We start from the raw sequence: 26,077 nt of genomic DNA, 5'->3' as shown, positions 1-26,077 counted from the left end.
AGCCCTGCCGGAGTCCAACATGCACCGGGAACAAGTCTGTCTTACTGCCGGCAATGCAACCCAAACTCCTGCTCCGGTCATATAGGGACCGGACAGCCCTTAGCAGAGGGCCCCCGGACCCCGTACTCCCAGAGCACCCCCAACAGGTCACCACGAGGGACACAGTCAAATGCCTTCTCCATATCCACAAAGCACATGTGGACTGGTTTGGCAAACTCCCATGAACCCTCCAGCAACCTGTTGAGGGTATAGAGATGGTCCAGTGTTCCACGACTAGGACAAAACCCGCATCGTTCCTCCTGAATCCGAGGTTTGACTATTGGCCGAATTCTCCTCTCCAGTACCCTGGCATAGACTTTTCCAGGGAGGCTGAGGAGTGTGATCCCCTGTAGTTGGAACACACTTTCCGGTCCCCCTTCTTAAACAGAGGGACCACCACCCCAGTCTGCCAGTCCAGAGGCACTGTCCTCAACTGCCACGCGATGTTGCAGAGGCGTGTCAACCAAGACAGCCCCACAACATCCAGAGACTTAAGGTACTCCGGGCGGATCTCATCCACCCCCGGTGCCTTGCCACCGAGGAGCTTCTCAACTACCTCAGTGACCTCAGCTTGGGGGATCAACGAGTCCACAACTGAGCCCTCTGCCTCTGCTTCCTCAGTGGAGGACATGTTGGTGGGGTTGAGGAGATCCTCAAAGTACTCCTTCCACCGTTAAAGGATGTCACCAGTCGAAGTCAGCAGATTCCCACTCCCACTGTAAACAGTGTGCGCAGGGCACTGCTTCTACCTCCTGAGCCTCCCCGAACTCCACGGCATCACCGAACTCCTCCCAGACCCGAGTTTTTGCCTCTGCAACCACCCAGGCTGAAGCTCGCTTGGCCCTCCGGTACCTATCAGCTGCCTCCGGAGTCCCCCAAGCCAACCAGGCTCGATAGGACTCCTTCTTGACGGCATTCACCGGGATCCACCAATGGGTTTGGGGATTGCCGCCACGACCGGCATCGGAGACCTTACGGCCACAGCTCCGTGCAGCTGCGTTGACAATGGAGGTGGAGAACATAGTCCACTCGGACTCAATGTCTCCAACCTCCCTCGGGATCTGGTTGAAGCTCTGCCGGAGGTGAGAGTTGAAGATCTCTCTGACAGGAGACTCTGCCAAACATTCCTCACAGTACGTTTGGGTCTGCCTAGTCTGTCCAACTTCCTCCCCCGCCATCGGACCCAACTCACCACCAGGTGGTGATTACTTGACAGCTCCGCCCCTCTCTTTACCCGAGTGTCCAAGACATACGGCCGGAGGTCAGATGAAACAACCACAAAGTCGATCATTGACTTCCGACCTAGGGTGTCCTGGTGCCATGTGTACTGATGGACACCCTTATGCTTGAACATGGTGTTCGTTATGGACAAACTGTGACTAGCACAGAAGTCCAATAACAGAACACCACTCGGGCTCAGGTCGGTGGGTGGGGGGTGGGCGTTGAAGTCCCCCAGTAGAACGAGGGAGTCCCCAGTCGGGGCACTTTCTAGCACCCCTCCCAGAGACACCAAGAAGGTCGGGTAGTCTATACTGCCATTTGGCCCATAAGCACAAATAACAGTGAGAGACCTCTCCCTGACCCGAAGGCGGGGCTCAGCCCGAAGGAGCGACGTGGGGCCGATCTCCTGTGGGCCCACCACCTGCAGGAGAAACCGTAAGGGGCTGGTGCAATGTGGATTGTGGAAAAAATTATCCTTTCTTTGTAAACATAGATGCTGATTATTTTATGCTTAATACTCAATTCCTATACCAATACTAGTGCGAATGAGTACAGCAATATGAAAATGACATCTATTACAATCTGTCATCGTGGATGGTCTGCTTTTAAGAAGAGCGCAGGTTTCGAATCATAATAAGACTAGGAGGTTATAGTAACTCAAATCCAGGATTGAACCCTGGAGATGTGCACCACCACACACAGATCTGGCAACCTTGATCTAAAGCCACTATGTGGATGATGTACTGCATGAATCTGTTCTTTGCTGTGGATAGCAAATTGCTCAATAATGCTGACTATGCAATTCAAGAAAATATCACAGACTTCCCTCCTCACTGATAAGAGCAGAAATACACCACTGCGGCTGGACATCATCCCTGTGGAAGCACAAAAACTGTTTTTCACCTTTGTGATGATATGAATCTGGTACATCATTTCATTTCATAGATCTGAAACAAAGTCCTAAGGAGATATTTTACTTGCTACCTTAAAATGAGGAACAACCCACTTTTGCCTAGTATAACTAAAGTCTTCCATAGTCCTTCCCTCAACAGATTCTCTGATTCAACTTTCTTGAGTGTAATAATATCAGATTTCTTTCAGCTTTACCTCCTGAGTGTTCCATGGTGCTGACTCTGGGGACTCCTTCCATCACATTTGTGAAATAATGACACTCTTTCTGTAATATTTAGGCTTAAGAGTTATGTTTCTTGCTGCAGTGCATCTTTGAGATGTAGAAAGCAGTTACTTAAACTTTCCCAAGTGGTTCTTTGGAGCTGTATAATAGTTTTCATGTTTTTTAAAGGTGATCCTACTTCTGAAATAGAAATAGTTTCGAAACAAGGTTGTTTTTTTGTTTTTTTTTAAGCAATGGGAGCTTTATGTGATCTAGAGGTACTTTATCCAAAAATATGATATGTAGGTTGTTATTTTTTGTCACATTGCTCTGATGAAGTATTGGCATTACTTAGTTATTTTTCCATTCAGCATATCATAATTTTTCTCATATTCTTTTTGGAAACCTCTGAAGTCAGTGGCAGTGCTTTTCCCTGTAAATCGTCAACTATGTTCACCCTGTACATCACCATGATTTTGGATTCTTGTAGTATTGTACACTCCAGATCCCACTTGCACACATTCAGCATGACCATGCTTTCATAGTCGTAGGCAAGGCAAGGCAAGGTTTATTTGTATAGCACATTTCATACACAGAGGTCATTCAAAGTGCTTTACATAGAAATTAGAAAACAATTTATAAGAGAGAAAAAAATATATATGAAAAATAAGAAACACACGAAAAATCATAATAAAAACAAAGAACAATTAAAGAAAATAAATGTGATTTTAACAAAAAACAGTTTAAAGTATGTTAAAAAGAATAAAACAGGAGTAAAAGTGATTTGGATAAAAAGTATAGTCAGTGTGAAGCAGCACAGTAAAATGTAACTGGAAGCCAGTGTAAGGACCTGAGGAATGGAGTGATGTGCTCAGATTTTTTGGTTCTGGTCAGAATTCTGGCAGCAGCGTCCTGTATGAGCTGCAGCTGTCTAATGGTCTTTTTGGGGATCCCAGTAAGGAGTCCATTGCAATAATCCATCCTGCTGGTGATGAAAGCATGAACAAGTTTCTCTAAGTCTTGTCTTGAGAAAAAAAAATCTAATTCTGGCTTTATTTCTGAGATGGTATTAAGCTGATTTGCTTATCGCTTTCACATGACTACTGAAATTAAGGTCAGACTCTAAAATTACACCAAGATTTCTGACTTTATTTGTGTCTTTAGACCCCCAGAGTCAAAGGGTTTTTGTTAACCTTGAGAGTTTCATCTTTATTTCCGAATACAATGACTTCAGTTTTGTCTTTGTTTAACTGGAGGAAGTTTTGACGCATCCAACTGTTAATTTCATCAATGCACTTACATAGTCAATGGGGCTGTAGTCATTAGGGGACAGGGCTAAGTATATCTGGGTGTCATCTGCATAGCTGTGGTAAGCAATTTGGTTCTGTTTCATTGTTTGACCAATTGGGAGCATATACAAATTAAAGAGAAGCGGTGCAAGAATTGAGCCCTGTGGGACTCCACATGTCATGGATGTCCTCTCAGATTTATGGTTACCTATGTTCACATAGTAACCTCTCCCATTTAGGTATGATTTAAAGGTATGATTTCCATTTGAGGACCATCCCAGAAAGCCCTACCCAGTTTTCCAGTCTATGTAAGAGTATGGTGTGATCTACCGTGTCAAAGGCAGCACTGATATTTTACCTGAATCAGAGTTTAAGCGAATATCATTTATTATCTTTATGAGCACTGTCTCTGTGCTATGATGCTGGTGGAAACCAGATTGAAAACAACCTTTTCAATGATCTTGCCTATAAAAGGAAGATTTGAGATTGGTCTGTAGTTGCTAAGTATGGTTTTGTCTAGGTTACTCTTTTTTAGGAGAGGCTTAACAACTGCCGTTATTAGGTACTCTGGAAAAGTGCCTGTGAGCAGAGAGGTATTTACTATTTTTAAGAGGTCAGTTTCTAAGCAGTTAAGTACCTTTTTGAGAAAAGATGTGGGGAGGGTGTCAAGGCTGCAAGTTGATGCTTTAAGATGTTGTACTGTTTCTTCCAGGGTTTTTATATCAACTATGTAAAATTCTGAGAAAAATTTTTGAGGTTGTTGTAGTGAGGTCTGACTGACCACATTACAATATGAAGCCGTATGGTTTGCCATTCTGATATTACTGATTTTCTCAGAGAAAAAGGTTGCAAACTCATTGCATTTGTTGTCAGACGGCATTTCACTAGGAACTTGATTTGGGGGGTTTGTTAGTGTCTCTACAGTAGCAAAAAGAGTGGGAGTGTTGTTTATGTTGTTGTTTATAATGTTTGAGAAGAAGATCTGTCTAGCTGTGCCTAGTTCTGCATTGAAAGCACGAAGACTGTCCTTATAGATGCTATAATAAGTTCAGCTTTTCTGCATGTTCTTTTCATGCTCTGTACCGCTGTTGTGGTTCTCCAAGGTGCTTTACGTCTGCCAGTGATCATCCTGACCTTTACTGGAGCTATACCATCAATAGCATCTTTAACTTTTAAGTTAAAATTTTCAAGGAGAACATCAACAGAGTCTGCCGATATGTTTGGCAACATTGATATAGCATTCATAAATACCTCACTGTAGTCTTCATTTATGAACCTTTTATTGACATAGACAGATCTAGCATCAGTGGCAGGACAGATCAATAAATCAAAGTAAACACAGGAATGGTCAGATAGCGCTTCAACCTTGATAACAGTGGATGGAATGTTTAGACCCTTGCTATTGAGCAGATCAAGAGTGTGTCCCCTATTGTGTGTAGGACCTTGCACGTGCTGGGTCAGATCAAAAGTGTTTAAAACATTTAACAATTCAATTGCAGTATTGTTTTCTGCATTGTCTATATGAATGTTGAAATCTTCGGCAATAACAAAATAATCAAATTCAGAGGAGATTGTTGATAAAAGTTCTGTGAATTCATCAACAAAAGTTGGGGTGTATTTGGGAGGCCTATAAATAATTGTAAACAGAATGCGTGGTGTACCTTTTAGAGCAATACACAAATATTCAAAAGACTGGTAATCACCAAGTAACACTTGCTTGCATTGAAAGGCATCTTTGAATAAAGCAGCTATTCCTCCACCTCTTCTAACAGCTCTACAGACACTTTTAAAAGTAAAGTTGGGTGGGGCTGATTCATTGAGGACTGTAGCGCTGCAGCTGTCATCTAACCAGGTTTCATTTAGAAACATGAAGTCCAGGTTGTTAGTGTTGATAAGATCATTAACTAAAAATGATTTGTTCCTTAATGAACGGATGTTCAGAAGTGCTATTTTAATAGTAACTGGTTTTGGCCCTGTATCCATCTCAGAATGACGTCTAATAGGCAGTAGATTAGATAGAGTTGTCGTGCGGCTGGAGAGGGCCTTCGTCTTTCTATCACATATCAGGACAGAGATAGGGAAAGCTAAAGGGACATTGGGCTCCCGCTTGTTCTGAAAACATTTCTGATTGTTACTGCTGTCATAGCTGGGACCCAAGATCAGTTACCAGTGCTGTTTGCAGATGAGGGCTTGTGTGATCCTTGACGTTGAGGCAGAGGTTGGAGTGCCCTCTCAGATGAAGGGGGAGGGCAGGCTGGGCCCGGAGGCTTTGGTGGTTGTGGAGCCCGCTGTTTCTTGGTTGGTATTTGGGGACTCGCAGCAATAGAGTGGGAAAACTTAGTTCCAGCAGATACCAGTTTCTCCATTTTCTCCTAGTCATAGGTCTACTGTGTAGTCTTTGTATTTATTTTGCTCTGTACATAGATTCTGTTTAATGTTGCACAGCTATAGAACTTTTCAAGAATGTCACTACTCCTTACATGTGATAAATTACAAACTGGTGATCGGGGGGAAAAAAGCACCTTTGCGTGTAACCACGTTCACTCAATGATTCCTAAAGACTAAATTAGATTCATCAGTTTTTGCTAAATCCTGATTGATATTAAGTGTGTATTGTTTTCTTTTTACCCTACAGAAGGCATTTCTGCTGATGGAAGGTTCTGGAGGACTGTAATATTGCCCCAGACCTTACATCCACTCTAAGAGTGACTCAGACTTGATACAACAATAAAAATAGAAACAGGTTCTGTTAGGAATAAAGAAAGCATTATTTGGCTGGCCATACTGTTTGTGAAAGCATTTGTAAGACAAAACATGACTCATATTTTGTTTTTATGTGAGGAGTTGTTCTGTCTAGATCTAAAGGATGGTTCAGCCTTGCGGACATAAGCGCATAAGCGGCTCGTTATGGTTAATGGATGGAAAAGCGTTTCTGGAACTATTAATTAGTCTCGTGATTGAAGAATGTTGTATAAATACATTAATCTTCACTGGCTATAGCGGCATACCCTGAATGACTTTCAAACCAAAACAGCTGTTCTGCTTGATATACATGCTTTGTAGGGTCCTCTATTTCATGGTCTGATGGCTGACCCAGACTGAGGGAGGGCTCTTCTGTCGAATGCCACACCAGACACCAATGTATGCATGCTAGAGAGCACCAGGCACCCGTAAGTAAATAAACAGGATGCAGTAATACTGGGATAATGGGTACAACTCAGGCTAGAAAATTGGCCGAAAATGGCTTTAAATTGCATGCCTGACTATGCCTCGGTGTAAGCTTCTTTCCTGCCTCATCTACCTCTTCACCCTCATGCTGCCAATTATGCCTGACTCATTATGAAATTTCCTTCCTCGAGCTTGTTTTGCTGTGCAGCGCTGGGGGGCATCTTTATCTGCTCATTCCTGGGTCAAATGTATTTTCCATACTCTGGAAAAAAAAATGCATTTTGGCTGCATTACCAAATAATGCATGTACATTTTAAGTTTATTTTGACATATTTAGCAGATGCCCGAAAAGTGAGGTCCATCTATAAGTACTAAAGAAATAAATTACTACCAAGAAGTGGGATAATGTAGTAAGTATGAAAAAGAGGAGTAGTTATTAGTTCTCACAAGTGCTTGAAAACTTGAGATATTTTAGGATGTGCTTTTATAAGAAACTTATCAATGACAGTGTGGAATAATGAAGAGGAGTCCCTTCATTAGATGGAACCCCAGAGTTTTTTTTATATTCCTCTTATACCACAGCAAATTCTTTCATGAAACGTGAAAGCCCCATCACCAAAATTAAAAAATTGGTTCCTCAAACATTCTTTGGATGTTTAAGGGGTGGTCTAGCCTTCTAATGGAATGCTGCTCAGAACCTCAGCCTTGTTGTTGGGGTTGATGTTAAATCTTTTAAGGCTCCACCAGAGGGTTAAGCCCTTAAAAGGTGCTACATTCAGCCACATTTTCCTACAAGACCCTTTTCACAACCTGGTTGATTGTGAGCTGTCAGTGAAAGAAGGAACTAGACTCAAGAGACCAGCCAGTCAGAGTGAGGGTTAAACAAAACAGTGAGTTCTGATCAAATATGAAAGAGAGTTAGAGAGTTCAGGGTCAGGGTCAGAACATCCCAAGCAACTTGAAATCCAGCTCCCTCAAATACATTTTATTTCTGAACTCTGGGAACAGGGAGCTGGATTTCAAGTGGGTTCAACTGAAAGTAGCTGTAATTTCTATGAGAAATTCACAATCAGGAGATGGAAATGGAGCAGCATGGGATCATCAAGCTCCTTTATGCACGAGGTAAAACGGGCCTTCTCTGTTCCTCAGCATAGTTTTTATGCCTTCCCTAACTTCCTTCTACACAGAGACTTCTCTTTCAGTGTTTAAAACAACCTGTTTGATGATTGCTTTTTCTCGTCTGTGAGACAATGCCTGGTTTATGGTGTGGTTCTTTGGCATCATAATTCAAGAAGAATTCTTGTGTGAGGCTGAAGTTTAATACACCATGAAGCCTGTATTCATCCCTGTGAATTAGCTGTGCATTGGAATTAACACCAGAGCTGTTTCTTGGTATTTGAAAGATAGATAGATTGATAGAGAGAGAGAGAGAGACAGAGAGAGAGACAGAGAGAGAGAAAGAGAGAGATTAATGCATTGTTATATGTTGAAATCCCAGTTAAAATGTAACACAGCTGCGCACTGTTAAATTTGTCCTCACTCTCTTTCATTTGCCGGGAGATATTTAACCCCAAGTCCTCAGCATGAAATATCCTTATCTAATGATCTTTTTACAGCCCTGAATTAATCTCTGAGTCAATAAAATTGAACTGATATCAATCACCAACCGACACATTTCTGTGAACCTTTCAATATTCCACGGTTCAAGATGTTATTGCTGGTGATCACAGATTATATTAATGAACCAAAAATTTACTGAGGTTCCAACTTTACAATGCTATAAGATTACGAGTAAGAAAATCCTAGCAGGCAGAATAAGAGAGAATGAGAGAAACCCTAGTATTTGTCATTATGTCACACATTAATGTTTTTTCCAACACATTGACCTGAATCCTACTTAATACACTCTTAAAAGTAATCATAATCATGAAAGAACACTCTATAGAATATGACCAAAATATCAGTGGATGATGTCCCAAAATGGTCCCAAAATCAGGGAACCAAAAGCAGCTCTTTAAGAAACCCTGATGGATGTTTTATGGCTTTGCTCAAAGGTTATCTTCATTTTAAAGCCTCATATAACATTATATCATAGATGGGTCCTGGATGATATCCAGATTTCCACGTAATCCAAACCGGCTGTCTTGTTTGTCATGAACAATTATTTTGAATACTAATTTATGAAATGCATTATTTATGTAAATTAGACAACACCCTCATCTTCTTTACTCTACCTCATACTCTACCTCAGACTTCTGCCGTTACGTTTTCTTTGGTATTTTCTTTTATGGCACACATCCTGAAAATCGTTAGCTTTGTTCTGTACCCATTATGACAGAATGCCATTGTATTGCTTATTAATTCAAAGAAGGTGATAAATCTTTTGCCAAGTGAGATGAAGGATATCATGTATTTATTTAAATTTCATATAATACTGGTATATCCAACCTCCTGTTATATTGACTGGCTCTGTGAGTGTGTGTGTTTAAGAGCATGCCATCTTTCACAAACTGGAGTTTTGCTATCAGTCGATAACTGCTAACCCGTTCCAACCCTGGCATGATCCAGATTCCAGGCTGAGGTGTTGACGCAAGAGCAGCCCAAGGCCACCAGAATGGATCTGCTCTTCGACGAATCCATATCCATTTGTTTAGATAAATTAGAAGCCGGTGATCAGAAAGGAAAGAGATCCTTCACGCTTGAACGTACACCCGTTAATGTTGCCTGGGAGTTAGCAATATTGATATGTCAAAGCTGCTAGTAAAATTCCTGAAACTTTGGAATGAAAGGGTCTGATGTTAACAAGGATGGACATCTATGAAAGAAAACTTGTGTGCTGATATTAAATTGTTATAGAGCTATAATTACAGGTAATTGCCGACAGCTTCTTCTCGTGTACTGAACACAAGGGTAATGGTGACTTTTAAAGTGCTGCAATAACATTTGTGTGTTAAATAATGACAGTTGTTGAATTCTTCACTCTGATTGGCTACAAGCTCATATGGGCTTGGATATCCATATAATCGTGGCTTAATAATAAATAGAAAAATCAGATAAGAAAAAGTGTATTTATCAAATAACTGTTGATAAGGCAAAGTTTTCTCTAATGAGGAAGGAGCCTCCAGTGTAATAATCTGAGCTGAAGTTCTAATGAATGGTTTTGTGAAACACAGAACATTTTCTTTGTAACATTACCTTTTTTTTCTTTAGCTTCTAGAGAAAGAAAGAACTTTTGGGCAATGCGAACATGAATGTATTTAATGTAAGACAGAACAGAAAGTAACTTGCTTCAGTGATGTTCCATAATGCTATAAAAACTGAAATCCTAAAAACGCTGTGCTGTTATTTATTAAAAGAACATTCTGTCATTTGGAAAGTGCTGCAGTGTAAGAGAAAACATGTTTCAGGATGTGCTAGTATTGGTAAATAGTTACCAATTTACCACCGGGAGGCTGTAGGCCAACCTTAAAGCCCCCTACACACACATTTTATCATCCCAATGCCCTATTTCCCGAATCCCATTTCTCCAAATATTGAATCATTCTGTGGTCCATATCATTGACCGAGCACTAGTTAGTGTGTGTATGTGTGGGCACGCCACGTTTGTGTGTATGTGTGAATGGAACAGACTGCTAAAGTTTGCCTACTGTGGAATTTTAGCTCGTTCATTCACCTTTTTCCCAAACTGCATAGATGAATCCCTTTGATTAGCGACACTTCTCTTTTCCTCTGCTCTTTACTCTCTTTAGATGAATCAGGTAAGACATCTTCCTCGTGTGTGTGTGTTTGTGTGTGTGTGTGTGTGCACATTCATGTTTAGTCTTGACATTTCCATATAGTAGAATTTCAGTTTAAAAAAAAAACTTTTATAATTTAGATTTATTCACAGACACATAGACGTGCGGTTAGAAAATCCAGAATAACTATTTAAAGTAAAAAGATTCTTAAAGAGATTTTATGTGTTGTTTAGAATTTTGTATTTGTATACCTTTTATACAAAGCAAATCCATTATATAGAAAATCTGATAGAGGCTGGTAGAGGTGCAGCCAGTACTGAATGATTCTGATAGAAACAGAGGTTTGGGTCTAAAATCTGACTTGCTCTGTTTAAAGCTGCTGTAAAATGTGATGCGATGGGATTTAAACCCAATAAATCTCTTCCACAACAGCCATCGTTCTGTCTAGAGAATAAGCTACAATTTTGACTACAAAGTTGCTTAGCAACCAGAGCTTACTGTGATTTTTATAGAAGAATTATTTACTACAAAAAAAAGCCCAATTATTTATTCAAGACTGAATTTTATAAAAGCAATAATTCACTGGATGATGCTGGTAACAGTAATTTTCCCAGACAGCACGGGGGTTCATTCAGCCTAAGAGCACCCTCAACTGTGCTAAAAACACTGTAACATGTGTCGTCGAGTGGTTTATTGCTTTAATATATCTCTAAAATCCTTCTATTGCACATGTTTTTTGGGAGACTTAATGATTTTAGAAATTAGAATGAACTGTTAGTATCATGTTTGAAATGCTGGTGCACTTCGAGAAATATCCTTATCCTAGATGTTCAAACTATTTGATTGGTTATAGACAGGCCAGGTAGAGCGAAGCAGATTTATATTACCATGGCAGTCTAAAAGGGCTTTTAAGGCTGTAAATGTCACTGTATATCAGTGTAGACAACAAGCAAACATAAGCAAACACTTACGTTGAAAATGCTGCATTCCTAATAGTGTTAAAGGGAACCCTGGGGGTGAGTCTATACTGAGTCTGGTACCTTACAGAATAACAATTATGATCCACAAAAACCTTAGATTTAAACAATTGATAGCAACAGTTGAAAATTTTTGTATGATATTGAATTTATAACATAAATATTCTAAAATAATCTCGTCACAACAAAGAAATATTCAAGTGAATATTCATGTAATAAACAATGAAATTGTCTATGACAAATAATGATTTATTTGTAAATCTGCTTAAAATATTTTAGGATTTTATGAAATACTTTAGAATAATTTTACAGCCAAGGAAATGTTCATAAATTGTCAGAGAATCAGAGACTCTCACATGCAAAAACATGCTGAAATGTTCTAGAATGAAAAATATAAAAAAAATAACACAAGCAATAAAGCATTAAAGAAACCTCTGGTAATGCAATTTTCTAGAATTAAATAGAATATAGAATCGCCTGCCAAACATTCTGGGATATTTCCAAATCAGATGAGGAAAAAATATATTATAATGATATGAAACAATTAAATGCCTTAGAAATATCTGATCGACTTACATTTTCTATCATCGACTAAAAATGCTGGATTGATTTAGCACAATTAAATATTCTAAAAACATATCACAAGCAATGAAAGGTTTTAGAAATTATGAAATGTTCTCAATGAAATTCTTTTGAATCATGTTGATGAAACGTTCTAAAATCAGAAGGCAAACAAGGAAATATTCTAAAACCATATGACAAATGACACATTCTTTAAAATAGTATGAAAAAAGCCCACAAAATATTTTTGAAACAAAACAAAAAAAAATCTAAAACCATATAACAATCATTAAAATACTCTAGAATTATATGACAAACGAAGACTCTAGATTCACATGACATATTATGGAATATTCCAGAATCATAAACATAGAATAATGTAATCTGTACATTTCTGACATTCCAGAATTCTCCATGATTCTGTAGTGTAATTTTGTATATGGCTTTTAAGTGTATTTGTGAAATGATTCTAGAGCTGAACAATTGGAATTTTTTAAGGGTTTATATTCCCATAAAATACTCTGAGGTGTTAACAAATTCCCAATCGAATGCTGTTATATTTTAATGTGAAAATACTTTAAGATTTCTGTTTTTTTTTTTCTTTTAACGTGACATCATGCATGAACATGTTAACAACCTTATTGCTTTAAAAACGAAGCTGCAACACAGAGCTCATGTGGTAGAATGTTGGTCATGTCGTCTTAGAGGAAGTGGGAAAAAAAAATCTGGAGTCTTGATAGTTCTGTGATTAATGACTGTACAGGAATCCTGATCAGCGCTTGCTGTCTCATGCGGTTTTTGAGGAAGTTTTGGATGGCTGGTGAGAGATGCCAGAGCAGGCGATTGTATAGAGGAAAAGAGAAGCACAATTGCTCATCAATTAGACCTGCCCCAGCTCCTCAATGTCTCTTTTGCTCTCCGAGACAGCAGGGCACTGATCGATGATGTGACAGTGTGAATTACAGCCCAGAAAACTGACAAAGCAAAACCTGACCCAGTGCCAACACCAAATATAACATCCATATATCCACACAGCTGTAACATCTGTACACTCCATTTACATTTACATTTACAGCATTTGGCAGATGCCCTTATCCAGAGCGACGTACATAAGTGCTTAAATCTCTAACATTGAATATATTAATGCTGGTTCACTAGGTTACATACTTAAGATACCATGAGTTTAAAATATTTGTTCAAAGTTACAATGAAAAAGTGTCAAAGGTTTTTTTTTTTTTTTTTTTTTTGCAAAAGATAAGGAAAGAAGTGCTAGTTGAAGTAGGTTTTCAACCACTGCTTGAAAATAGCCAGTGACTCAGCTGTCCAGACCTCTAGGGGAAATTCATTCCACCACTTTGGTGCCAGAACAGAGAAGAGTCTTGTAGTATACTTGCCTCTTACCCTGAGAGATGGTGGAACCAGTCGAGCAGTGCTGGTAGTTCGGAGGTTGCGGGGTGCAGTGCGAGGAATGATGAGGGCTTTGAGGTAAGAGGGAGCTGGTCCATTTTTGGCTTTGTAGGCCAGCATCAGTGTTTTGAATCGGATGCGTGCAGCTACCGGAAGCCAGTGGAGGGATCGCAGCAGCGGGGTAGTATACGAGAACTTTGGCAGGTTGAAAACAAGCTGGGCAGCTGCATTTTGGATCATTTGCAGAGGACGGATTGCGTTCATAGGTAGACCTGCCAGCAGTGCATTGCAGTAATCCAGTCTAGAAATGACAAGAGACTGAACAAGTACCTGAGCAGTCTGTGTGAACAAAAATGGCAGAATCCTTCTAATGTTGTAGAGAAGGAACCGACATGAGTGAGTCACATTAGTAACATGAGAGGAAAAGGACAGTTGATTGTCCATTGTCCATGGTTACCCCAAGGTTGCGAGCTGTGGCTGAAGGGGAGATCAGATCGTTGTGCAGGGATATAGCAAGGTCATGACCTGGGGATGGATCACCTGGGATGAACAGCAGTTCAGTTTTGCTAGGATTGAGCTTTAACTGATGAGCAGTCATCCATGATGAAATTTCTGCCAGGCATGCTGAGATCCGGTCAGAAGCTGTGGCATCTGAGGGTGGCATCATTCAAAAGGCCTGTCTCTGTAGAGTGAGCTGCTTTAAAGCCTGACTGGTTGTAGTCTTGGAGGTTGTTCTGTGAGAGATAGACAGACAGTTGATTATAGACAATGCTTTCAAGAATTTTTGAAAGAAATGAGAGAAGTGATACCGGTCTGTAGTTACTGATGTCTGATAGATCCAGAGCAGGTTTCTTTAGGATGGAAATAACCCTTGCTCTCTTGAAAGTAGTTGGTACCTGGCCAGATGCTATGGATCTATTGACGATCATGGAAATGAAGGGCAAAAGGTCTTGTGAGATGGTCTGGAGCATAGTGGTAGGGAGTGGATCCAATGGGCAGGTGGTAGGATTGCAGGACTGGATGAGCTGTAAAATCTCTTCTGCTGCCACAGTTGAGAAATGTGACAATGAAGGTGTAGGGGAATCCATACTCTGAGATGTAAGTGCAGTCGGGGCTGAAGTGAAGGTCTGGCAGATTTCCTCAATCTTCTCCTGGTAGAAAGAAGCAAAGTCTTCTGTAGTCAGGGAGGATACTTACAGCCCAGTGCCATATATATATATATATATATATAGGCTAGCTTATATCCAGAGGGGTTAAAAGTACCTAGATACACTAAAGGTTTCTATTACTGATGCTAATTTTTGAGAACAGTGGAAGAAATTACTTCAACCACTTGGATCAAAGTTCTAGACTTAAAATATATAAATACTGTCAAATAATCCAAAAGACTGCAAGGGTATTCTCCTGTTCATGGCCCTGTTTAGGTTACCCCACAGATTGTCTATATTTTATCTAAAATTATCCATGAATTTCCACATAGAACATAGAATTTCCAGGTGAAGGCAAGCATCTCCAAAGCATGATGCCGCCAGCACCATGTTTCACTGTGGAGATTTCCATGTGTTCTTTTTTATGGGTTGTGTTGCTTTTTGCGACAAAAAGTGGCACAGAAGTATACCAGTTACAGTTAAGGTTTTTATACAGATTTTGAGAGAGTGGATGTATGTTTTTCCAAAGTTTGACCAAAGCTTGCACCTTGCACCAGGACCATAGACCTGAAAGATTAGATAGTCGTTACATGCAGGGTGGAACCAGTATTTTCCAGAAAGAATGTATTTTCCTTTGAAGTTGCTGTAGGCCTCTTGACAGACTCTCTGACCCGTTTTCTCTTTCTCTTCTAAGCAATTTTTAATGAACATCCTGTTCTTGGTAATGTCACTGGTGTGCATTATTTTTGCCACTTGCTGATGGCTGTTTCTCATAGTACAGGAGGTTGTGTAGCCCTCAGGTATCCTGAGTGATACCTTTTGAACAATGATGCTTCATAAGCTCTTTTGTAGCAAATGGATTCCTGCAGTTGGATGCAACCAAGAAGATATCCTACAAGAAAAATCCCTAATCAGTCACTTGAGTTGAAGAGTGTGATTACTGACTGCTAATCCACATGAGTAACAACCATTGTAGAGGTTGTATTTTTTATACATATGGTGATGGTACATGCTTAAAAACAAGATTTGGCATGTGCCACGAGCTGCACGGGTTCTCACGGTGGTTTTTGATCCCACTGTGTGGAATCACGTGTGTTTCCACTGAGCCTGAGTGACTTTAATTATTTTATGTATCGATAGGAGATAGGACAGGAAAATCAATACTCTGAGTCATGGCCTCGAGTGAGGCACACTGCCACACAGCAACAATAATAAATAAATTAATAAAGAAATAACCGAGTTTTATTCTTTCTTTCAGGTAGGAAATTGTTGTACATTATAATAGGCTACTTAAGTGTTTATTTAGGTCAAATACCTAGTAATAATAATATTTCTGCATAGCTGCCCATCAGGTTTCTGTAAATATTCTAACTTGCATAAAACATTTCTGTAAAAATCCATATAAATGTGTAAACATTATAATCAAAAAGCTATGTGCTTCAAAAAGTCATATTTAAGAATTTCCTCACTTTTAAATGAAATGTCTATAGACTTAAAATATACAGACATTTTATTTATTCACTTAAACTTTAAAACCTTTTTTTTTTTACCTCAAAATGTTGTTCGAACTGTTTTTTTTTTCTTTTCCTGTCTTCCTGACATTTCTCTCTTTCAGGATGGACCATGATAGAGGGATGAGCAACAGTCGTTATCGCTATGAAGAAGAAGAAGAAGGCGAGTCTTTTTCACACTCATTCAGGTGTTCACATTTATGAGGACCTTAGTTAACCCTCATAATAATCTTGGTAAAAAATATGAATTTCTGGTTACAAAATTATGTTGTGATTCTTGTAACACACACACACACACACACAAGCGTACACATACACACAGCTAGTATATCATTATGAGCAAAGTCTAAGTATTATAAGAGATGTTATTATTGGCAGCTCAAGTGAGTGTCTATTTATATTAATTCCGGACTCACCAGATTTCTCTGCATCATAATCAGCCATCAGCTCTGTCACAAAACATAAACACATCCACCCTGAGTGTTTATGTTCCTACTTGGCTGTTTAATTACAAAGATTAGTTATTTAGTTGCATAAAGGAATAAAAAAACACAATGTCAGGGTAGTGAGATGAAGTCGCATTAAGGCTTTCATTTCAGTTTGACAACAATTTACAATCATTTTAAACGAATTACATTAAAAGCAACATGTTGTGCAAACTGTCAGAACCAACTGACCAATAAAATTGAAGATACCTTAACACTGTTAAATAAATATATATACACTTTTACACTGAGCCCAGTGGAACTCAATGGTGGGTAATTGCAACAGAGAAGATTTACAGTACATACTGTAGGTAGATAAGAATAATTGAAAAAACAAACAAACAAAAAAAATAAGCAAACAAAATACATTCAATGTGCTGTACAGGTTTGTTGTAGAATTTTCCATTTCAACTTGTCTTGTGAACATTAGGAATTCACTGAAGGTCAGAATCATAATTACAAAAGGTAAATATATGAATGAGATGAGTTTTACTAAAGGCAATCCTGCAGAAGTGACAACAGGAAGTGACATGTGTTCTTCCCTTGCATACTGCACCATATTTTCTGGACCAGTCCAGTGAGAGTTAATTCGACAGACAAAAACAATGAGGAACTCGGAGAAGAGTGAGACTGTACTGTCTTATCGAAACAGAATTCCTTCATCTGATCATGGATGTGAAATAATAATAATAAAAATAATAAAAAACAACAACAACTAAAAAAACATTACGTTAGCTGGAGCATGAAATTACCTGCCACAATCAGATTCTTGGCTGCTAATCATCATTGACAGTTACAAAAGCAGAGACCTTCATTAGATAAAAATTGTGCTGTGGTTTAATTGGCCACATTTGCTACTCATTATGTTCATCATTTGTTCCATCTGACTGTCTTTTGTCTGTTGTTTGTTGAGGTGTTTTTTCACTCTTTTTGATCTGTGTGTTGTTGGGTCTTGTATCTAGCTTTGGTCATTATTTGTTGTATCTAAAAATTTTATTTGTGTATTATTTGTTGGAGTCTTTTTGTTAGAGCTGGGCACATTTTTACTTCTGTCATATAGTGAAGTGTTTTTATTTGTTTTTTGTAAGATTTAAAGGTCTTTTGTTCGAGCTGTGTGTGTTTGTTGTAACTGGGTGTCTTGTCTTATTTTATTGTTAGAACCTGATGTTTTCTGTCTGTTTTTTGTTTGTTTCGTATGAATTGGGTGTCTGTTTTTGTTAGAATTTGTTGTGTTTTGTTTGTTTTTGTTAGAAATGTGTTTGTTTTTTTTTGTTGGATTGAAGAGTCTTTTTTGGCTCTGCATTTTGTTTGTATTTGTTGGCTTTGAGTATCTTTTATTCACTATTTAAATTCTTAAAGTCTTTTGTCTGTTAATTGTTGAAATCCTTCAGTTAGTTTTTGCTAGATTATGGTGTCTTCTTTGGGTTTTTTCACTTTCTGCATTTGGATGTTTTTGTCCTTAACTACAGCCTTGTTTAGCTTATTTTTATCCTTTACTTTGTGTTGACCTGGGTATGATTGCTCTTTATATATTGTATCAGTACTTGATGCCCATCTAGGTGATGTTTGTTTGATTTTGAGTTCTTCTCTTTAATTTGTTTAATTGGGTAGTTTTTGTCCTGAATGTCTCTCCATTTTGTTTCTCTTTGATCTCTACCTTCAATCTCGACCTACAGATCATCAGTCCATTTACATCGGCGTACCAGTACCACGTGGCTACAGGCGCAAACGTCGTCGGAGGCATTCGTCCATCTCGAGTCATGATGTCACGGACATCGAGAGAGGTGCGCACCGCGATCACCAGCACCATGACCGCTACGAGTCTGAGGACACTGAGCGTTATGACATGGAGCAAACAGAGCATAGCCTTCAGCCCCCTGAAGTCAGCCGCACTAGTGAGTTCAGCAAAATGTCTCTGAATCTAAATATTATAACAGATGTTATTATTGGCAGATCAAGTGAGTGTCTATTTATATTAATTACAGACTCACCAGATTTCTCTGCATCATAATCAGCCATCAGCTCTTTCCCAAAACATAAACACTTCCAGCCTGAGTGTTTAAGTTCCTACTTGCCTGTTTAATCACAAAAATGAGTGTTTTAGTTGCATAAAGTAATAAAACACCACAATGCCAGGGTGGTGAGATGAAGTCACGTTAAGTCTTTCATTTCAGTTTGACAACAATTTACAGTAATTTTAAATGAGTTACATTAAAAGCAACACGTTGTGCAAACTGTCAGAACCAACTGACCAATCAGAATTGAAGATACCTTAACACTGTTAAATAAATAAATAAATATTTGTTATTTTAATGTTTTTTTTAGCGTTTTTTAGAATTTAATTTTATTATAAAAAAATTATGTAACTGGAAACAGTCTTCAACCCTCTGAAGTCAGCCACACTAGTGAGTTCAGCAAAATGTCTCTGTATCACACACACACACACACATATATATATATATATATATATATATATATATATATATATATATATATATATATATATATATATATATATATATATATATGAAGGTTAAAAGGTGATAACTGGTGCTTTCCCTACCACAGGAGGGTATTTATAGTATATTTATTAGAAGATAATTACTAATTATACTATTTTTACTATTACTAATTATACTATATTTATATCATTTACAACAACACTAGTATGAATACTAAATAGGTATGCAGTATTTTTTGTCAGGCATGAGCACTGAGGATTAATTCCACTGTAACTAATGAATCATTAACACTCAGAATAGAACAGAATAACTGGTAAAAGTCTATTTTTTGGATCTCGTCTCCAGGCTGCTTTAAAAGCTTGTGTAATAAAACTCTGCTCCTACTGCGAGTCTCAATAGGACATGTTTGAGTCCATTATTCTAATCAATTCATACAATAAAAATATATTTAGAACTGTTTAAATAACGATATTTTTCTCCTTCAGTCCATTAGAGAGGCTTTAAATAACACAGAATGGTTTGTTCTTGTTTTGGTAACGCAGGTCTCACTAACCCATTGATTTGGTATTTTCAAATACCAAATGTGTCTCTGAGCAGTTTAAATATTTATATGGAAATGTCAAAATAAAGTTCATTATATATGACATAATATCAATTTAAACATAAAAAAAAATGTCTGAAATTCACTCACGAATTACATTGCAGTTTTTTAAATTATTATTATTATTATTATTATTATTATTATTATTATTATTATTGTTGTTGTTGTTGTTGTTGTTGTTATATACAAACTTGAACAAAAAATACAGCAACTTCAAACTAATTTATTTCAACAAAAATAACTTCCTGTTATTATAAAATTGTCTACATTCTTGTCTAACGATGAGGCTCCTCCTTTCATTATTTCACAGATTTAACCAACTATTTGATTCAAAATATTATAAACATAAAACAGACACAAAATATTATGGTAAGTTCATAAAGTTTCATAAATGTTTTTTTTTACAAATCAAACAAACAAAATAAAAGTTTTTAAAGCTGACCAATCAATGAAAATGATTCTCTAAAATGATTCACTAAAAATGATTAATTCCCTAAAAATAGTTTGATGTGATCGATATCTCTGTGATTGCATTGACAAGAGTCTCGCTCACAAAGCGGAATTATGACTGAGAAATAAACCTTGATAAAGAACTGAAATGAAGCAGCCTGTAATTATCAGTCTGCATGTCGTGACTAAGCCAAAGCGGTTCTGAATGGATATGAAGCGATTATGGAGATAATAAATAACGAACAATCAAAGCGAGTTCATGACTTAAGTTCAGAAGCAAACCTGTTAACAGATGAATCATTGCAATTGATTCCTCTGCCACGTCTTCAAACCGTCTTCGGGAAACAGACTCTAATTTGCACCTGATGTAGTAGCTAATTGGCTCTGCAGCAATGCTATTAATTTTTACATCTTAATTGCTGACCATTTTGAGAAAACAGGACAAACATTTTTTTTAAACACCCAGTGATCTTGCTAATCAATGACACAACGAAGAAACGTCTCTTTGACTCGATACACATGTAGCATCTTAAGGATTAATACTAGCCCTTCAGTCTTTCAGCAATTTAGCACTTTTCTTTTTGCGACAGGAAACAGAGACAATAATGCGGCTGGGTTTTTTCATCAATGCAGCACTCGATGCTATTGATCCCCTCAGGCCGGCTTTCACAATAGCACAGAACTAATTAGAGTTCACTTTGGTTTCAACAAGTACACTATGGCCTAAATAAATAAATAAATAAATAAATAAATAAATAAATAAATAAATAAATAAATAAAGAACACCATGATTATAGTTTTAATGTTTCAGGTTTAAGAATTAAACAGATTTTACAGATGAAATGAAGTGAACATTTAACTAGCCAATCACCTGGTCTGAGGAACCAGGATGTGTGTTTTTGCCTGTTGGTAATGAATTCTTGTACCTGTTTCATTCTGTTGAATTCTTTGTTTTTATAGTAACCACAGCTTTAAGTACAGATCCAGCCTGATGTCACTAAAAAAATGAAATAATCATTTAAAAATAAAACCACCCACCAAAAAAAGATATCTAAATATATTTTTATGCAAAAAAAAAAAAAAACAACTTCCAACCTTTCTGCTCTAAATGTTTTGCCCTGCACCTGGTGAAGCCCAGATCCCTGTAAGAAATGTCATCCTCCTGGCAGACCCTCAGTGTTGCCTGTGATTATTCAGGTATGATTATTAATCTTCACTCAGCAGAGTTTTCTGTAAAGGTTCCAGTCCAGGGTCCTTTCCGAATGTCTGAGCTAGGCTGTGATCTTGGCTTTGTGGTCCAGAGGTTTATGTCTGGCTGCTTAAATTCTCAGGATGATGAGAAAGGAAGAGATGTGCTTGGAACATCAAAAAATAAAAAGACAAAAACTGGCCAGTCTTAGTTGGATTAGAAGTGTGTTGGCGTGTCCGATTCTGTTGTGATTGACAGCAGTGTCTCCTTGCCAACATGCTAGAAAAGTGTGTAGAATTAACTAAGTGCTGCAACAGTTCTTTTGTTTGTTTGTTTGTTTGTTTGTTTGTTTGTTTGTTTGTTTGCTTGCTTGTTTAGCGAGATCAAATTATCTTTTTATTTTCTGTTTATTTCTCCTGAGATTTTTTCAATGTGCCTATTTTGTGTCTTGTAATTAATGAACATTATAAAAAAAACATATAATTTGATAAAAATAACTTTTTACGCCACTAGATGACACAACGAAGAAACAATGACAATGACACAACGAAGAAATGGATCATCTGATCCACTTTTTTTTTTCCAGAATATTCCATGTATTCTGTAAATCCTCCTTTCTGTTATCTAACGCTGTTATCTAATTATCCCTGTTGGAATGAACCCTACAGCGGCATTATCAAAGAAAATTAGTACAAACTAGCAGAATTCAACATGATTTTATTTCTAGATATGAAGGCAGGGAAACTTAAAACAGTTTTTTTTTTACACAGGGAAACTTGAATTGTTGTCAAATCCAGCTAAAGAAGATTTATTGCCTTATTATTCATCTTTTATTCATATTCTCAAGCTAGAATAAATTCTGCACAAGATAAATAATTCATGGTCCAAGAACAAATAAAAGGTTTTTGCTCTTGTATAGCTTACTTGACAGAGTATGCTCTTACATTATTACTCTGGAAAAGTTGTACAAATGTTCTAAAAAGCTTCAGCACTAGAATTTTCCAATCCTGTGTCTCTGAGACTGTGACTTAGGTTTCAGAAAAAAGACTAAAGTCTGTTTTTCTTGAATAAAAAAAGCAAAATGAACCAAACGAAAGCCTGGCAACAAAATAAGTGGAAAATTTCCTGTCAAAGTTTGATGTCTCACTCAACAAGTGTACTTTAGGTAAATGATTTAGATTGAAGGTTCAGCTAAGGGGGAAAAAAGGAAAAATTGCAAAAACTGAAAGCTGAAGAAGAAAAAAAATCTAAGAGAACTAAACCGCATGTAAGCCATGTTTTTCTGTCACACTCTAAATTCTCCAGATCCTGCAGGGATTTGCTTCTAAAAAAGCCTCTCATCTGACACGCTAGCTCTCTTGCACACAGTAATGAGTCAAAGTTGCGTGTTTCTTGGGTACAAGCAGCTTTCACAACATCTGCCTGTGCTAAGCTGCCTGTCATGCAGCTAATTTATAACACATGAGTCACGACATGCGAAAGCAGAAGCATCTATTGTGCTCATTATGAGGACGGTTTAAGTGTTACCATTGAACTAAACAGGTTTAACGGGACCTTGCTGATGTTTCTAGAAATGCTACAGGGCAACACTGGAGGCTCCTTCCTACTAGCATGTTTTGAAAGGACACATTTATTTCCATTAAAAAAACATTTTGAAAGGCCAGCCTTTATTACAACATCACATTTTTTTTTCATGATGATAGATCAGCATCTGAATTGTAACCAGGGTTCTGTGTGTGTGTGTGTGTGTGTGTGTGTGTGTGTGTGTGTGTGTGTGTGTGTGTGTGTGTGTGTGTGTGTGTGTGTGTGTGTGGTTCCTAAGTGTCCCCTGCTGCAGAGCGTCTGAGGTATATTTTAGGAGATGATGAAGATGCCATGCCCACGCCAACCCTCTTCACCGAGATGGATACACTCCAACACGAGGGAGACGAGCTGGAATGGAGGGAGTCAGCCAGGTATTAGATCACACACACACACACACACACACACACACACACACACACACACACACACACACACACACACACACACACACACACACACACGCACACACACTCACACACACACTCACACACTCACACACTCACACAAACACACACATTAAATTCGAAGACAGCACCATGAATAAAGAACAAACACCAGGTTCCCAATACTAATTAAATTAGGAAGCGCAGCAGGCTGCTCCTCCTCTCCTGTCAGCTAGATGTGTTTGCGTGTGTGTGTGTGTGTGTGTGTGTGTGTGTGTGTGTGTGTGTGTGTGTGTGCGTGTGCATGTGCATGTGCGTGTGTGTGCTATCAGGTGGGTGAAGTTCGAGGAGAAGGTTGAAGAGGGCGGTGAGCGCTGGAGCAAGCCGCACGTCTCCACATTGTCTCTGCACAGCCTGTTCGAGCTGCGCACATGTCTGCAGACCGGCGTGGTGCTGCTGGACCTGGACGGATATTCTTTGCCACAGATCGTCGGTGAGGACGAAGTGTTAGTGCCTTGCATAAGTATTCACACCCCCAAAGGTTCCCACATTTTGTAACATATTACATATCATAAGCATACACCAAATAATAACCCACTGCTTTATAACACATAAGCATACACCAAATAATAACCCAAGTATTTACCCCCATTGCTATGAAAAACGTTTCTCTTCTGATCTTCTCTTTTCACTGATCTGTACATTTACAGATTTAATAATAGCCAATAATCAAACCCTGACTGATAATTTACCAGAATGTTCTCCAGTAAAGTTTAGTTAAAACAGTGGGCTGTCTGGGTGGGAGGGGCATGCATACTTAAGCTCTCCTGTCAATCACAGAGAATCTAGCCAATCACAGGTGTCTGTGAGCTCATGTATGAGGAAGATGGCAGATTGCACTTTCCTTTGAGTTAGTTTATCATCCTTGATTGCTGTGTGATTGATCGGAGATAAATGGTGGGTGGGAATTATGAAAAAAAAAATGGTGGGATAAAAAGTGGGCTATTTTTGTCTTTGCCCTAAAACATTTGATTCAACTCATCAACAAAGGGTTCACACGGAATCCTGTGGGGGTTTTCTTTTGGTATGCTTCCTGACAGACGACATCATCGAACACCACATCGAGGAGGGCATGGTCAACCCAGAGCTGAGGGATAAGATCAGCTTTGTGCTGTTGAGGAAACACAGACACCAGACCAAGAAACCTATCCACCGCTCACTAGCTGACATCGGCAAAGGCAGCTCCGCCCCCAGTGAGTCGTCTCCACCTCCTTTCAATATCACCTTCATTCATCACACACTTAGACAACAAGTACCATTTAGTATCATAGAAGGGTTCTCTGGTGTGTGGTGAGAACCTTTACAGAATTCACAGCAGGTGGTTTCTAATGTGAATTCCATAGTTATTTTGATGGTCCTGTAACTGAAATGTGTGTGCTTGTGTCTCAGGTCGTAGTCCAGCCCGGAGTCCAGCAGCTGCTGCCAGCTACAATCGCTCCACAGAGGATCTGAACAGCAAACACGGAGGAAGCTACGGCCGTCTTCGTACGTCCTTCCTTTATCGAGAAAAGATTTTTTTTAAATGACAATTAGGAACATTTCCATTGCAAGCCAGTCAAGTATTTTTATAATTGGAAAATTTTTGAGATTCAGAGTGGAGGCTTGGTGGGAAACATGATGGCTCTAGCTTTGAGATTTGTTCACAGCATTTTGGTTCAGTATATGCACAAAGGAAATTCTGTGTGAATTTTTTAGTTGAATAATTAGATTACATTAGGTTTGCAACTAAAACTTGTGCATGTGAGTGAATTTTTGATTTGTATGGATTCATTTTTGCACGTTACAGGTCACGCCCAGAGCAGAAGTATGAACGATATTGCAGACACACCAAGCACTGACCAGGTAAAGTGCAACTTCTTAAAGTGTCTGCATACAATACTTATGCATATATACACACTTCTATGTGAATATATGGGTGTGTGTGTTAGTAAGACGTTGGGCCGCTACGAGCCACCAGAATAGCTTATATAGCCCTCATGCATTGGGAATGAGAGTGGTGTCATCCTGGAAGAGACCACACTCTTTAAACAGAATTTCATTCATTCATTTTCTACCGCTTATCTGAACTACTTGGGTCACGGGGAGCCTGTGCCTATCTCAGGCGTCATCGGGCATCAAGGCAGGATACACCCTGGACGGAGTGCCAACCCATCGCAGGACATACACACACTCTCATTCACTCACGCAATCACACACTACGGACAATTTTCCAGAGATGCCAATCAACCTACCATGCATGTCTTTGGACCGGGGGAGGAAACCGGAGTACCCGGAGGAAACCCCCGAGGCACAGGGAGAACATGCAAACTCCACACACACAAGGCGGAGGCGGGAATTGAACCCCAACCCTGGAGGTGTGAGGTGAACGTGCTAACCACTAAGCCACCGTGCCCCCCTAAACAGAATATATCATTCATAAAAATCCATGTATTTAAATATTATTACTCCTGTTCAGACTATCGGACAAATTACATTTTGGAGGTAGAAAACAATTCTTATAAGATCTTTATGGTGAATTGCAGAGGGCACAAATAATTTTGAACCCAGAAGAAAAGGGCTTTTACATTGATGTCTCCTTATCTCTAAGGCTAAATATTATCCTACATCAGATGTTTCATTCTGCAAAATAAGAGAGAGGTATGTGTTATGTGTTGCCGAGATGTGGCTTGTTAATTATAATGTGGTTAGCTT

At 38.6% G+C, this 26,077-nt stretch overlaps 1 protein-coding gene across 5 annotated transcripts in view; it reads left to right on the top strand.

The window, feature by feature from the left end:
* The window catches only part of slc4a5a (solute carrier family 4 member 5a), a 48,177-nt gene that overhangs the window by 3,688 nt on the left and 18,412 nt on the right, over positions 1-26,077 (top strand). For 3 of the 5 annotated variants that reach the window (XR_003439730.2, XM_027140523.2, XM_027140555.2), the window contains exons 1-8: positions 13,534-13,591; positions 16,277-16,335; positions 18,334-18,552; positions 23,182-23,314; positions 23,659-23,819; positions 24,427-24,579; positions 24,776-24,871; positions 25,173-25,228. Coding sequence is in view for 4 of the 5 variants with exons in the window: in XM_027140523.2 (XP_026996324.2) it covers positions 13,575-13,591; positions 16,277-16,335; positions 18,334-18,552; positions 23,182-23,314; positions 23,659-23,819; positions 24,427-24,579; positions 24,776-24,871; positions 25,173-25,228 (894 nt within the window). In the remaining variant the exon portion in view is untranslated. Of the gene's footprint in view, positions 1-10,495; positions 10,590-13,533; positions 13,592-16,276; positions 16,336-18,333; positions 18,553-23,181; positions 23,315-23,658; positions 23,820-24,426; positions 24,580-24,775; positions 24,872-25,172; positions 25,229-26,077 lie in introns of those variants that run through there. The other 2 variants (XM_027140544.2, XM_027140534.2) reach the window with 2 other exon arrangements.

Source organism: Tachysurus fulvidraco, chromosome 9 (assembly GCF_022655615.1).
Source record: "Tachysurus fulvidraco isolate hzauxx_2018 chromosome 9, HZAU_PFXX_2.0, whole genome shotgun sequence".
NCBI lineage: Eukaryota > Metazoa > Chordata > Actinopteri > Siluriformes > Bagridae > Tachysurus > Tachysurus fulvidraco.
This window is presented reverse-complemented; position numbering and strand designations above follow the sequence as displayed.